Source organism: Hippocampus guttulatus, chromosome 1, assembly GCF_054856545.1.
Source record: "Hippocampus guttulatus isolate MCC_2025c chromosome 1, RoL_Hgut_1.0, whole genome shotgun sequence".
Lineage (NCBI taxonomy): Eukaryota > Metazoa > Chordata > Actinopteri > Syngnathiformes > Syngnathidae > Hippocampus > Hippocampus guttulatus.
In genome coordinates, this window is record NC_141261.1 from 12,684,828 (window position 1) to 12,700,389 (window position 15,562).

General features: G+C 43.3%; 1 protein-coding gene across 5 annotated transcripts in view; it reads left to right on the forward strand.

Annotated features, from left to right (window-relative positions):
* espn (espin) overlaps window positions 1-15,259 on the forward strand; it is a 37,197-nt gene extending 21,938 nt beyond the window's left edge. For 4 of the 5 annotated variants that reach the window (XM_086110326.1, XM_086110331.1, XM_086110330.1 and 1 more), the window contains 5 exons: window positions 3,248-3,393; window positions 3,604-3,981; window positions 11,598-11,676; window positions 13,100-13,121; window positions 13,559-15,259. In XM_086110326.1, the coding sequence (XP_085966452.1) occupies window positions 3,248-3,393; window positions 3,604-3,981; window positions 11,598-11,676; window positions 13,100-13,121; window positions 13,559-13,706 (773 nt within the window). In that variant the 3' untranslated portion in view covers window positions 13,707-15,259. Of the gene's footprint in view, window positions 1-3,247; window positions 3,394-3,603; window positions 3,982-6,067; window positions 9,918-11,597; window positions 11,677-13,099; window positions 13,122-13,558 lie in introns of those variants that run through there. The other variant, XM_086110332.1, reaches the window with a different exon arrangement.
* The last annotated feature ends 303 nt before the right edge of the window (window positions 15,260-15,562 follow it).

A 15,562-nucleotide genomic window follows, 5' to 3' on the forward strand; every position in this document is an offset into this window, starting at 1 on the left:
GTGTGTATATGTATGTATGCATGTATATATATGTGTTCATATATTTCTATAGATATATATGTATATATGTATGTATGTGTATGAATATATGTGTGTGTGTGTGTATATATTTCTATAAATGTGTGTGTGTGTGTGTATATATATATATATATATATATATATAGCCAAAAATGGCATTCAATCGACACCAGAGTATACGTGGACATTTGTACTTATGCCCACTTCAACCTACCTGTACTTCTCATTTTCTCATTCCATGTTTGTGGTTTTGATAAGTCCCCAACATGTACGGCACTGCACCGGGCCGGGGCTAGTGGCTGCTATAGCCCCCGTTCAGCTCACCCAGTAATTCATTCGTTCATTCATCTCAAATATTTCACAAGTATCCATTCTATTCCAAAACAATTTCTGTTCCCTCGTTTGTGCTACAGCTGTAACTCGTGTGTGTTTGTGAGGGGGGGGGGGGGCAAGGTGAGTCTATTCAGTGACTTGCACATTTGGTTTGAGTTCATGCATGTTGGAAAAAAAAAAAAAGAAGAAAGAAAGAACTCAAGCCACGGCCATTAAAAATGCAAATTATATAAGTGCTAATGTTCACCCTAATCAAATTGATCTCTTTAAGAGTGGTAAAGGAAAACTTGGTAAAGTTAAACATGAAGAAACAACTTGGTTCATGTGGTCACATTGAGGAGAGTAAAACAACTTTGGTTAGGTTATGTTTGCGTTGACATGTCGGAGGAAAAAAAATGCTCAAGTCACATCGCACGTTCTGCCGAAGTCACGTTGATTTGTTTTGCAATTAAGATTGAAGGAGACAAACTTAAGGGGCGGAGCTTGAGGTGCTCGATCAGATATTATGGAGATCTTCTGTTCCAAATTTGAAAAATGGCAAATACCAACATGCAAACGTCATTCAAAAGAAACCCGTTCTGAAGACCGATCACTGCCATCTGACTCACCGAGTTCCCCGACAACTTTAGTGTTTTAACGTCTCAAGTGTTTATGATCCAACACCGTTTGGCTGTCTGGAAGGTCAAAACTCTCGGTGACGAAACGAAGCGAGTGGGAAGCGTGGCGCAAATGGCGCAAAAAGAAGGAATTGTGTATCGACTTTGGCTGCGGTGATTTTGACTCACAAGCTACGAGTGCGTGCGTGCGAGTGTGTGTGATAATTCCTTGCCAGCTTGCCAATGGCTCGCTGTCACGTTCAGTTACCGGTGATTCCTTTAGATTTTCCGCCGACTGTGATGATGGGGGCTTTAACAAGAAGCTGCTTTCTCCTCCCCTAGGGAGAGTGTAGCAGAGCGTTGGGGGCGGGCGGGGGGCAGTTTGCAAAGCGATTGGGCTTTTGTGGCCAGTTGGAACATTGCGCCGGCGACCTCGACGGGCAACGGTTTTCCAGGAGGACTCTTTTATACTTTCATCCTGCAGTTAGAGATGACAGACGACATTCAACTTATTTGAGGTTATTCTCTGAAATAAGGTGAGGTGTCCATCGGCGGCGGTTTATTTTGGTCGAAAAAGAAGTCTGGTGTTTCTCTGGTGAACATTTTAAATGGAAATCTAAAGCTTCGATCACACTCGAGTTGTCCCCGTCTTTGATTAACATGTGATCCTATTGAGGTGAGAAGAAGCTGCCAGGGGTGGGGGGGTATTTGAGTTTGGTGACACGTTTGCTCATGTTTATTCATTTTCCTCATTTTATATGCATAACAGGTACTGTGTCTATAAAATGGACCAAATGTGATATTTGCTGGCATTTGTTGTAAAGTGACTCATTTCAGTCCCCCCCCCCCAAAAAAAAGGAAAAGGGGTTCTTTGTAACTGGAATTACAGGTCACAGCTGAAGTCTCTCGAAAGTTTTTGCATTGTTTCATTGTAAGCAGATTAGGGACCGTGGCCGCTGAATACGTACATTTCAAAATAGTCCGTTCTTCAACTGAAAGTTCGGCAGCTCCGCCTTAGTATCAGGTGATGCGTCACGTCATGAAAATAATTTCTCTTCTCCTGGCCAAATGCCACAAACGTGTCTGCTATGGTTACACTCGGGTCCCGTAATGCATTTTTGTGCAACTTGGGAGCCATTTGACGAGGCAAGAAACAGTTAGGTGATAGGTTTTGCTGAAGCACTACGGAAAGGTGCAGGATATGGCGAATCGTCTCAAGATATCAAAGAGAGTCCACAGACCAGCAAACCACCTGTTTTAAGTTTTGTGTGTGTGGGGGGGGGGGGGGTTAGTCTTTCCCTGCATGTAAATGGATAAAAAGTTAGATGATACAAATCAATAGATCCAGTTAATGTAGAGTCAAAGCCGTTGAGGATAACTCATGGGGTTCCCCAAGGGTCTGTGCTTGGTCCTGCTTATATTATATATCATTGATAACTGCTGAGGCTGTAATTTTTTTTCAAGTTCTGTTTCATGATAATATAACTTTACATTGTTCTGGAGAAAATCTCCAGCAGCTTTTGACTACTACTGGAAAAAGAATTAGATCTGTTTAAGGACTACTTTGACACAAACAAATTATCTTTGAATTTGAATGAAATGAATAAACACCACGAAAAAAATCATCGTTGACTCAATTGAAATTGGGAGAGTAAATGAAATTTGATTTCTTGGTGTTGTAATGAGGCAACCCGGTAGTCGAATGGTTAGTACGTCGACTTCACAGTGCAGATTCCAGCTCCAGCACCCGCTGCGACGCTAGTGAGGATAAGGCGGTTCGGAAAATGAATGAATGGTGTTGTAATGAAAGAAAAACTGTGATGGAAAAAATCACATCAAAAATGAGCGTCGGACGAAAAAATCCTCTGTACTCCTTTGGACACATAGACAGTGTTGACCTATGCCGTCCATTGATGCCCTTTTTCCTTCGTTTTCCCCGTGCCTGCGTGGGTTTTCTCCAGGCACTCTGGTTTCCTCCCACATTCCAAAAACATGTGTGGCAAGTGAATGGAACACTCGAAACTGTCCCTTGTTGTGAACGTTCGCACGAATGGTTCGTCGATGTGTGCCCTACGATTGGCTGGCAACCAGTTCAGGGTATACTACGGCTGACTGCCCTAAGACAGCCGGGATAGACTCCATCACCCACCCCCTCGCAACCCTTGTGAGGATAAAGCGGATCAGAAAATGGATGGATGGATCTTGTAATGTGTTCATATGTTCAATCTATCAATCTGTCAATCGACTCCATCTTGATTTTTCACCACTTTCACTGTCCTGCATCATTGTTGTGTTTTCAGGCACAAAATCGTTCAACATGATGTCCCCTACTGGTGACAACTCAGAATTGCTGGCAGAAATCAAAGCCGGGAAGAGCCTAAAGCCGACGCCTCACAGTAAAGGCTACACCACGGTCTTTTCCAACAGCGGGCCTGCAGGCAACAACGTGAGTCCACGGCGTCTGCAGCCATTTCACAATAAAGGGAATCATCGGCATCAGTTAGCACAATGCATCGTAGGACATTGTTTGAGAAAAGAAAAACTGTATTTGAACGGCTAAGTGTATCATTGGAAAATTACAGTTACTCAATCAAGCATGTGGTTGCATCCCATCCAACCCCGGTGAAGTCTACTTGTGATTTTTTTATTCCTCTAGGGAAACACTGTATCTCCACCAGAGACCCGCCCTTGCAGTCCGCCACCCAAGATGTCGTCCCCGCTTGCGTCCACTACGTCGGTCGCCTCCCCTCCCACAACCCCGAGTCGCACCCCCAGTCCGCCTGGCTCGGGAAGCTTCAGGACCATGTCGGCATCGGCGAGCTTCGAGCAGCTGCACTCCAATTCCGTCATCAACGGGAGCAATGTCGCCGCCGCAACAGGACCTCAGTCGGGGAGAAAGTCAAGCCTGGCCGACGTGGAGGCGCTCGTACCCACGCATGACGAGCAGGGGAAAGCCATCCCCGAATGGAAGCGGCAGGTGATGGTGCGAAAGCTTCAGGTCAAAGTGCAAGAGGAGGAAGAGCACAAACGCAAGGTAGGCACTGCGGTTGGCCTTCTCGTCATATTTTAGCTCTCCCATTTGTGACGTAAAGAATTTAAAAGCGCAACATTTCACTGGCTCGTTATGCGTTACAATCATGGTAACGGAACACCACAAATTGGATGTAGCAAGATTTAGAAGTGGGTTTTTGTGACCATGATTTTTGTGTTCGTGCATGACGTCTCACTCTGATCAAGAAACTTTCCTTTCCTTTACTCTACAGATCAATAAATCCAATCAGCGTTTAGTTTCTAAAACTAATAGAAAATGGGCCAGACAGAAAAGTAAAATCGTTTTAGTTACTAAATTGGACTGATCACTCATTTTTTATGATCAAAAAGATTTTAAAATAATGAAGCTGTTCATTACGACTGTAATGATACAAACTTAAGATTTGATTTGTATCTTGATTTCTGACCCAGAGTTTGATAGAGGATTAAAAAAAATACATATACAGTAAATATTTAAAAAATATATACACTGTATATAGATGTGTGCACTGCAAACAAGTTGACGTTAGCCAGGGCTGCTACATTTGTAACATACCTTTATGGCAATAGTGTGTTAACATAATATTAAAAAAAAAATTGATGTCCGTTTAAAAAGAAATAGAGGTGCCAAACTAGAAATGTTGCCAATTGCGCATTTTTTTCCCTGATACACACACACACACACACACACACACACAAAATGGCGGGGGTTTTTTTCAAGGAACTCTTTACTATCGTCAGGCTTACACTGTCAGTTTGACAAATGTAAAAAAACAAAGTGGGTTTTTTTTCTTCAATTGAACAAAAACAAACAAACCCAAAAAAAATTTTTTTTTCTGAGTCGAGTGTCTGCAATTTGTTCCATGCCCCACTAAAATTAATTTCAGCATTCACATAATCGACGTGACAGGGGGAAGGTTTTCTAAGCGCTTCCAGCAAATAGCCTGCGTCTTGTCGCAGATGTGATTTCAATCTCTGTACCTAACCGTAGCCCAAATTCTCCCATTGTGCAAATCTGAATAAGCGCGCAGGGTCTGCAGTTTGTCCTCTCCTCACATAATTGAACAGAACTAGCATTAGCGGTAGCCACGGTTTTGCTCGCCGTGGTCAAGTCACTGACACTGGGAGGGGGGGGGGGGGGGTCATCACATCACACACAAATAGAAAAGGCCTGATGAAGAAATGTATCCTCAATTGAGGCATGTTTTTTTTTCTGCTTCAATACTGTATCATTACAGGTTTACTGTTCAACAATGCTAAAAACAGTTATGGTTCTGAATTGACATTTCCCCAAAAGATTCAAATTCAGTTTGTTTTTTTTCTCTGCATGAACTGGCTCGCACTCTCTTAGTTTGAATGCTCCGAGTGTTTCTTATTTCTTCAGGATAATGCTGCATGTTTTGCATACGTTTCGCTAGTTTTGAGTCTTTGGAGTGACGTGAAGATTCAGCTCCACGGCCTCATCACAGCAACAAAACACTTCTGAACGAATAGATTTCAAAGAGTGATGATGGAGCTTTTTGTGCTTTCAAGTTGATCCGGCACATGCGGATTCAGTGGTGTGATGTCAAGCCCATTCACACTGCAGTTGAAGCAATCCCATTTCACCAAACACTTAACAAACTGAAAGTGCATTTGAAACATCCAACCCCTGTGGATAAATACGTGACCCAACTTTTGATGCATATCGTTCTTTGCGTAAAAGTGACGTGGCTGGCAACGCTTTTACCACACCTTATTGAGAGGATGTCATCTCCGTTGCGCTACTAACCACCAAGGCGGGTGATTCATTTTTTTTTTTTCAATATCACGGGCGGGTGTCACTGTTGCATCAATTCCGGTGCTTCAGCGGTGATCATTCTGATGCGTCCATCAAGTATCCTCAAATCAGCTAAATTCAAAACAGGTGACATATGCAAATGTACATAACAAATGCAAAGGCTGACTTAAAGACGAGGCAGTGCCATTGCACCACTAAATCCATGTCAAGCCAGCGTGTCCTCAAGGATGTGCAATGAACTCGTTGCTGAAGAGTCCATTCCCTCCTCTCCATTTTCTTGTCTCTCGGTCTCCTCTGACCTCTGATTTAGTTTGCGGCGAGTGGGCACTACCATCCTCAGGAATGGCACTACTCCCGCCTCCACAATGCTCTTTTGGGACCGTTTGGGGAACTGATGACCGAGGGCGATCTCAACCGCATTGAGAAGCAAATTGAGAACCTGCAGGTGATGCACAAGGTCTCGGAAGTTGAGAAGGAGCTGGAAGAACTCGAGCGGGAGCTGCATCAGCTTCTACCCGTTTCGACAGCGTTCACTCAAGGACATTTTTCAGTCCATCCAAAGCAGGTGCACGGTCAAGCTGAAGATCTTCCAGCCTGGTGCAGCAAAATTTCGACCTTGCTCAAGAGCATGGCCATCCTCCTCGCCACGCTGGGGGGCAAAGAGATTGACATTCTGGAACTCGTAAGCCCCGGAGGTTCTCAAAAAGGGACAAAGAATGAGGCTGCAACTCATCCAGATCCGGCTGCGGTATTTATCGGGCGCTCTCAGTCTTTCTCGACGAAAGAAGAGGTCGAGAAGGAGATGAGGCAGTTTGGTGTATCGGTGAGGAACCTCAAGGCGAATTATGAAATTCCGTCGCAATCTGCAAATAGCAAAGAAACGAGGGTGTACAAACGCCAGAGCTCACTCCCAGTTGTGAGTAAATCTCAGGATAATCTGGAAACGCTTTGTCAGGATGACGCAGGTTCCCCCGTTGACTGGCCTCAGTCCCGCACTAACCGCTCTCTGCCTTCAAAGGAGGAATCGGTCTTGAAACTTGTTGAGGGGCCAGTAATCGGGGCATCTTATGCAACCACCGAGGTACCGATTGAAGAGTTTAACCAGATCCTTTCTGCAGACCCCTTTTTAAACCACCGCCACCAAACAAGAAGTTTGGAGGTGCAGACCGATCTCAGCTACGTTCAGGAATGCATCGAAACCAGAAAAGAGAGGATCGTCTTCCTGTTTCTTGAACACTGGCGCAAGTACGCCATCTCGGAATCTGTCAGAAGAGGGACCCATCTGGACTTGAGCTGGGAAAACAGCGAGGATGACAAGCTCCTCCTTTTCATGAAGTCCAAGCAGGTGGTGGGGAAACTGATCGGCCACTGGAGGACCATCATGAGCCAGCTGCCCAGTCGCCAAATTCGCAGGCTGAGTCGAGCCCAGATGATCTACTGGCCGGAACACTTCTTGCCACACATCAACGGCTCACCCGTGAGCTACGAAAGCCTGACGCTTGATCTTTTCATGCTTGGATACTTCCAGCTGCTGGAAATGAACTTGTCGCGCGACGAGCGCAAATTCCGCCACCTCCTGTGCTACGAGATGTTCGATCGTCTCGGCCGGCATCGCTGGGAGATCATAAAGCAGTTTCACAAGGAGGTCCTGGGGCAAGTCGAAAGAGGAAAGAGAGACTGGGCGGATGGTTTTGAGGACGTCAAGCTCAAGTACTTTGGCGATGCGGATGACGAGGGAGGCGTGATGTCGGCCTCTCTGCATTCCGCGTCTCCTGAGGTGGGCCGCATTCCCATGGAGGAGTCCCATCCGGCGCCACCTTGTCATCCTCCGCCCCCTCCGCCTCCAAACGCACGTCCCACTCCGACGTGTGCTCCTCCATTAGATCCGCGCTTTGCCTCGCCTGCTGCGGCCCCGGATGGTGCACTGGACACCGGTCGATGCGCGTCAATTAAAAATCTCGAGAGACTTCAGGAGACGGCGGGAAGCCATGAAGTCGCTGCAGTTGAGGGTGCGGCTGTTAAGACCACCGCAGAACCGCTTCATAAAACTCCAAGTCGAGAAAAACTCGATTCCATTCAAGTGATCTATGAACTCAAGGAGTTTAGTAATGAGGAGATCATTCGGTACATTGATCGAAGCTTCGCCTTCTGGAAGGAAAAGGAGGCGGAGCTTTTTGCCATCTGACACGTCTTGACTAACACATCCACATTCGAGCAGATGGAAAATGCGTGATCAGTCAAATGATCGTGCACTTTTTAGTCAGTTGAGAAAAGAAAGCAATTGGTTGTTTGCTTTAGGCCGCATCACATGAGGTACTTACAGTAAGAGAGGCACAGGGCGACCTCTCAGCTGTACTGGATGAAAAGAAATTCCATGGTGTCAAAAGTTACAAAGGTTTAAGCACGCATTGGGAATGTATTCCATAAAGAAGGGATTAAAACACAAGAAATGGTACATGTGTGAAAAGTTTGATTTGCCGTACACGTGCTTGCTTTAGATCAGCGGTCCCCAAACTTTATTGCCCCCTGAACTGTTTTAATGTCAGACAATATTTTCAGGGACCGGACTTTAAATACAACAAAATATCATATGACCTGCATAAAAACTGTTGGTATTTTATAAACTTAGTAATAAACACGAATCGTGACACGAGGACACGTCCAATCTGCTCGCTATGTTAACATTTAAATGTGCCTTCAAAATAAGATGCATGGCAAATACAAAGTGCATGAAAAATACGACTCACCATCGCCGCATATTATGCAGGGTGGGCTTGGTGCGTGGGAATATCCCGTTAAGATAAATCCGTATTTTAAATCGGACTCCTGATACTGCCTATTAAATGACGCCTTCTTTTTCTTGGAAGTCGTCGGCTCCTCTACTGTCTCCCCTTTTCCCCTTCCCAAAGACGTTTGTTGTTGTTTTTTTTACTCATTTTGCTAGCCCCCGGGTTTCATTTTAGCGGTAACCTATCATGTGACTGAGAAGCGCGCCTTCACCTGCGTCAAGCGTGACATACTGTAGACCACAGGTGTCAAAGTCAAGGCCCGGGGGACAAATCCGGCCCCCCATGTCATTTTATGTGGCCCGTGGAAGCAAATCATGTGTCAACTTTCATGATTCTTGCTGAAATCTGTACCGAAATGACAAATTGTCATGGGTAATAAATAACGTTGAGATTTTGCACCGGCCCTCCGAGGGAAGCCATAACTCTGAAGTGGCCCGCGACAAGAAATGACTTTGACACGCCTGCTGTAGACGGATGTAAAAGATAATCCAGCAAATTTTCAAAATAAAACATCTTTCAGATTCTGAAATGTCTAAAACGAAAGTCATGTAAGTTATTCATTCTTTCTGTGCGGCCCGGTTACAAAATGATCCACGGACTGGTACCGGTCTGCGGCCCGGGGGTTGGGGACCCTGCTTTAGATCATAGCTATCGAACTTTGGTCCCCCAGGGCCACTATTCTGCATGTAAACGATCAACTCATCAGCAAGCTGTGGGAAGCCTGATCATGATCCCGATTGTTTGAATCGGGTTCATTGAAGGAGAGGCATCAGAAACAGGCGAGACAGGGGCCCTCGAGAGCTGGAGTTTGACACCCGTGCTTGACCTTCGATGGTCTCTGTAAGGTTGAACATAGCGGAAGAATGAACATGCAACGCAGGAAAGAAAGGTTTCATCTTAAAAGCAGTTTGGTTGACATAACATTTCCAGCTATTGTGAGTCCTCCCGAGGGTTCTCCAGTCACATAAGGCGAAACGACAATGTCAATCTTTTTATTTTTTTAACAGATTTTATTTGACATGTTTGACCGGGGAATCATAATTTAGGTCTTGAACATGCAGCGAGCGACCCTTTTTCATGTACGAAATATCTGACTTGGCATTAGAAAATCTTTTTGAGAGACCAAGATCCACCCCGAGATCCATTTTACATTTTAAGACTCATTTTGCATCATTTGTGTGGTTCGAGAGATTTGATCATGTGTTCGTATTTTGCTGTTATAAATAAAGTTTTTGCCTTTTTTTTCTGAATATGTTATTTCATGAGCTCTTGTGATCAAGCACGACGGTATAGATTCTCCACAAGCTTCCTAAAATATCGGTCTAGTCTTTTTTTTTTAAATTTTAATTCTTTTTTACCAAAAAAAGACTGAACTAAATAATCAGTATATTTAAAAACAGAAAGGGAGAATCAAATAATCCGTTCCAGTTAGGCTTTTAAGGTTAGATGTCAGCAGAGGTGTTGGCTTGTTTTAGGAAGAGACAATTTAGACAAAAGACAAACCAAAAAAAAATGATCTGTTAAAAAAAAAAAAGTTTGAGGCCATTATTTTAGGAAGGGAGCAGGATTGTCAATGGAAGTCGGTCCAATAGAAAGAGATGAGACGTTATTGAACTGTTGGCATTGAACTGTAAAGTCCCAAACTTTTGTCGTTACGTCTTCCGGCATTGAGATTACCTTCAAATAACCCTCTTAGCAACTCCCGCTGCCGTGCTATTTTTGGCTTGGAAGCCGTAAGGAGGTTACAGTGACCCTTGATCAACGGCAACTTCACAAATGGGAAGACAACCAATAATAGTTATGTTAGCGAAGGTTGAGAACAGGTTGCGAGTTACATTTGACCAAATTTACAAACAGACATGAACCACATGCACTTTGTATAAGGGAGACTTTTGGTCAAGCGTTTTGTTTGCTATTGTGCTCACATCGCTTGTCCGAATGATTTTAAGGAAGTGAAACATAACATCACAATTAAATCCGATAAAGCACTCATTTGGGATCGCTTGCAACTTCAACTGACTCACAGAAGAACACCAAGTAGTCAAATTCCATTGACGACAAAATATTCAACGTTCGATCGCATGAGCGATCGGGTATTTTTTATTTTTTTGCAGGGTTTTTTTTTCTTAAATTCCCAGGGGAATCATGTAACATTCATGACATAGATAATCTTACCTGTATTCCTTTGCCAAGACAAGTGAAACGCTTAAACAGGAGAAATGCACGGGAGGTAATGTATCTTGTCAGGTCAAAACAGAGAATCCAAGATGGCTGCCCTATTTGCCGTGGCTCCTCACATTACAATTAACACCAAAAAAAAGGACAATAGGCTCCAGTTACTCACAGAAAACGTCATGTGTTGACTTAAGAGAAACAGGAGAGGAATACAGAATAATGTCCTCTGTTTGCTGCATGTGTAACATATGCGCGTCAGTGTACACACGCCGCTTTGAGCAGTCTTCCGTCGAGGTTTTTTTCAGATGAGAGAGTGCACAGTAGTTGAACACAAGGTTAAACATCGGTATCACCCGTTGATTCTTCTCTCTGCAAAGGTTTACCATCACGTCAGCTTCTTCACGCACGCAAAACTTTTCACGGCAGGAGAACTAGTAAGCGTATGTATCCAACCATTGGGGGGCATCCAAGAAGTAATTGGCTTTGAATTATGCGTGACAGGTTTTTGACTTCAAAATGAAACACAAATATATTATTATTTATATGGGAGTTTAAAATAAGAAACAAAAATGCACTGCAGCATCACTTTTGAAATTTTAAAAGGGCACATTCAATTAAAGGCACTTTCATTTGAGCAGTGGGGGGGAGGGGGTCACCCGCGGCCACCGGGGGAGCCCTCAAGGACTACATGAGTAACCCGCGGGCGTACTCCAAAAATAGCTCACCGGTGATGAGACACTGTGACTCTCCAGGAATATTGTAGAATCGTCCTCCCGAAAAAGATACCAGAGGGGCGGAGCAAGACGAAGCACGCATGCAGGCGGGCGGCACCAGGACGTACTCACACGATATTTGTCGTTCTGCTGATCTTGGCAGGCTGACGAGGAAGCGGCACGCCTGGCATCCATGCCCGCCTGGAGGAGAGACATGATGAGGAAGAAAATGGACGAAGAGAGGTGAGTAGCGAAGCTCTGTTGCTGACCGGAATCGTACTCTGGCAGCCAATGCTTGAAAATGGCCAGCTCTACGTGATTCTGGGTGGACGGGCGGACAGAAAGAAATTGGGTGTCCATGTGGCACATACACCACGTTTCAATTTATGCAAATGATGTTTTTCTCCGATTTTTATGACTAGTCAATGCAAATGGCACTCGGCATAATTTTCTATCTATCCATCCATTTTCCGATCCGGTTTACCGCCACACGGGTCGCGGGGCACGCTGGAGCCTATCCCAGCTGTTTTCGGGCAGTAGGCAGGGGACACCCTGAACTGGTCGCCAGCCAATCGCAGGGCACACAAAGACAAACAACCATCACACCTGGGGACAATTTAGAGCGTTCCATGAAGCTGCGTTCCATGTTTTTGGAATGTGGGAGGAAACCGGAATACCCGGAGAAAACCCACACAGGAAGGCCGGAACCGGAATCGCGCTAACCAGTTGGGCCTCCCCAAGTCATCAACCGTGAATGTTTTTATCCAAGTGATAACAGTCTACTTTTCAAAAAGTAAAAACTGATTTTTTTTTTTAATGCCCCGTCCCAAATTATTATTCACAGCGAGACACTTTATAGGTTGCCGGTATTAAGAAGCGAAAGTCGTCATTTGTTGCGTTTGCAGCACCATGAGGTCATATTTACTGAAATCAAAAGCCATTTCAATCCAAAACATCTCAACAGGTGATGTTACATTTTAACAGAGCAAGCTAGCATCTTTGTGAATCTTTTTGGACAGTTTCCACTCTCATTTCTTTCCAAGATGTCTGAAATGATGCTGTCAAAAAAAAAGAGGACCTGTGTTGTAACATGACCTCGGATGTTTTTGATTGAGAGAGCTTTTTCAAAAAATGACTATTTTCAACTTCTTAACACCACCTATATAAATGTCTAAAATGCTGTGCATAGTCATTTGGAATGGTGCTTTTTTATTTTTATTTTTTTAAGAGCCAGTGTTTCCTCATGGGGGGTATATATTTGGGTATGTTGGGAGGAGGGGGGGCTCCTCTTTTATGTTGTGAGTTTAAATAGTTTTAACTGTACAGCACTTTGAGTTGCATTTTTTTTATGGATGAAAAGTGCTATTTAAATAAAGTTTGATTGATATTAGCAAAAACTACGTTTAAAATTTTTGAAAAAATACTGTTGTCACTTGAAGAGTTTATTCTCTCGTACATTTGCATAATAATTTGGAACACGGTGTCAACCATACTTCAAGACTTCTATCAGTATCGCTGTACATGAAACAGATTCCATCAATTTGAAATTTTTATTGTGTATGCCACCCGATTATGAAGTCGAAATGTATGCCGGTTGTACTATTTGTCACCCTGTAAATTCTTTTTTGATATTTACACCCTTTCCTCTTGTGCTTATGCCCTCCTGGTGTGACAGGGAGCAGAAGAGGTAAGGAAAAAAAAATACGATTTCTATACAAACACACATGATCATGTGAATCATCTTGAAATGTATGATGAACCGTACTTGACGAACGAACTGAACTGGATTAAAAAATGTTTGAGCCACTGTAACATTACAGGATATGCAAAATGTTACCATTGAAATCAGGCTTTCATTACCGCTAGAGAGAGCCCGCGTACCACTAGTGAACACATCCCAGACTTTGAAAATGACAGTAGATTAATGGGATTCAGTCGCGTATGCGTTTGTCGCAGTTGTCTTGCGTCTATGTAAATAGTACATAGAATAGTTCATAAAGTATTTACGTGTCCTCTGTTGTTTTAAAAAATAAAATCATAATAATACAAATATTAGAAAGAAATTATGTGTGTGTGTGTGTGTTTTTAAACAAATTCAATCTTTGTCCTCCTGAATCCATTTAGGAAAGCAGAGGAGGAGGCCAAACAGGCCAAAGAGGTAGAGGAGAAAACAGAGTTGGAGCGACTAAGGATCCTGGGTTACGACGAGACCAAGCTCGCCCCTTGGCAACGCCAGATCATCCTGAAGAAAGGGGACATAGCCAAACAGTGACCTGGCCTTCCCTCTTTCACGTCCGCTCATGGGGTCCTTCCCATCATCAACCCACCCGCAACTCCCAAGGCCTTCACTGATTGCTTTTCTCTCCCTGATGTTTGTTTATGCCCTCAGCGGGAGAGAGCTCCCATCTTTGTTGCGCAATGTCCAGCCACAGAACCGATGCAGGCGAGTCTCCTCAGTCCTGTTGAAAGTCTCATGGAGACAAACTTTCAGCATTAGTATAGCTCCGGCATGCACAGATTGCCCTCACCTGAGACCTTTTCTTTGAACTGTGTGTGTGTGTGTGTGTGTGTGTGTGTGTGTGTGTGTGTGTGTGTGTGTGTGTGTGTGTGTGTGTGTGTGTGTGTGTGTGTGTGCGTGTGTGCGTGCGTGCGTGCGTGTGTGCGTGTGCGCATGTGTGTGTCCGTCCTTCATTCAGACCTGTTCGCTTTCCCACAAATTCAATGTGTTTTGCTTTCTCATACAATCGATGAGTGACAAATAAAGGGGCTATTTGCTAGCATTGTTGCCACGGGAAAGGGGTTACGAGCCGTCTGTTTTGTACAGTCCCCGCACTCGCCATTATGTAACACTACTGACATACTAATCAACGAAACTGCGTCATGAAGACAATTTTGTATCGCGCTCATAGAAGCGCATTCTTTACTTTGCAGCCAGAATTGTCATTCTTCCAAGAAACAAATCTTTCTTCTTCTTTTCAAAACAATCCCCTTTGACCTAAACTTACATTTTACTGGGTGTGAACAGTTGAGGAAAATCGAATTTATGTTTATATTATCAGCACTTGTTCATTTTCTATGTCAGCAGTGGAAAAATTAAAGGCTACATTAATCGTAATTCTTTTTTTTCTATTTGTGTTAACGCTATGGTGATCATGAATGTTGTGTGCATGTTTGTATTGTGATATAACTAAAACACTGGGGGCTGTTTGGAAAAGGTCCAGTTAATTTTTACGGCAAACCGTTTGTCAACATGCGCTGGGTATAATATTAATCAATGCCTCGATGATTATTATCATCATTTTGTGAATGCATCTAAAATATAAATAAAATGTCCTTTCTGTGGCTAGAAAATGTCATTACAGTAAATGTGAAAGTCTGTTGAATATATTATTGGAGAATGAAGATGACACGTAAGAACATCATGAAGCTATCATTAATATGCAGGCGTATAATATATACTCTACATGTACAGTAAGAGGATTTTAAAAATGTTAGATAGCACATTTGAAAAATGATATCATACAAATGTTTACAACAGCTAATCATTTAATGAAGCCTGCAATGCACATCTCGCGGCATCATCATTTGGAAATAATTACTGACTTTCATCAGCTGCCATATGATGTTGAAATTTAAAATGATTTAATCGCCCTTTGAATTTTTTTTTATATACATATAAACCCTGTACATAGTCACCCCCTCTGATCATGATAAGGTCGGTGTTTGCATACTGATGGATCTCAGCCTTGATTGGGTAGAATGTTGGCGAATGCAAGCATGATTATGTTTTCAGATTGTTAAAAATAAAAGGAAATACAAAAACGGGTCAGGCTTTGCTTTTGTTGACACAAAGGACAGGAAATAGGTGAATAGTTGAGCTGTTTTAAATGGAATTTATAAGGCAAAAAAAAGGGTTGCTGAAACCTCCTAAGGAAAAGCATATGTTGTAATTATATATTCATTGACATTTGTCAAGTTAACATCACGTGTGACTCAAATGCAGTTCAGTTTTGTATATTTAGTGTTGTTGATGTTGTTTTCCCCAGCTAAACCTTCAACGTTAAAAATTCTAACGCAAACCACACGCTTTAGATAGATAGATAGATAGATAGTTAGTTTGCGGTCACC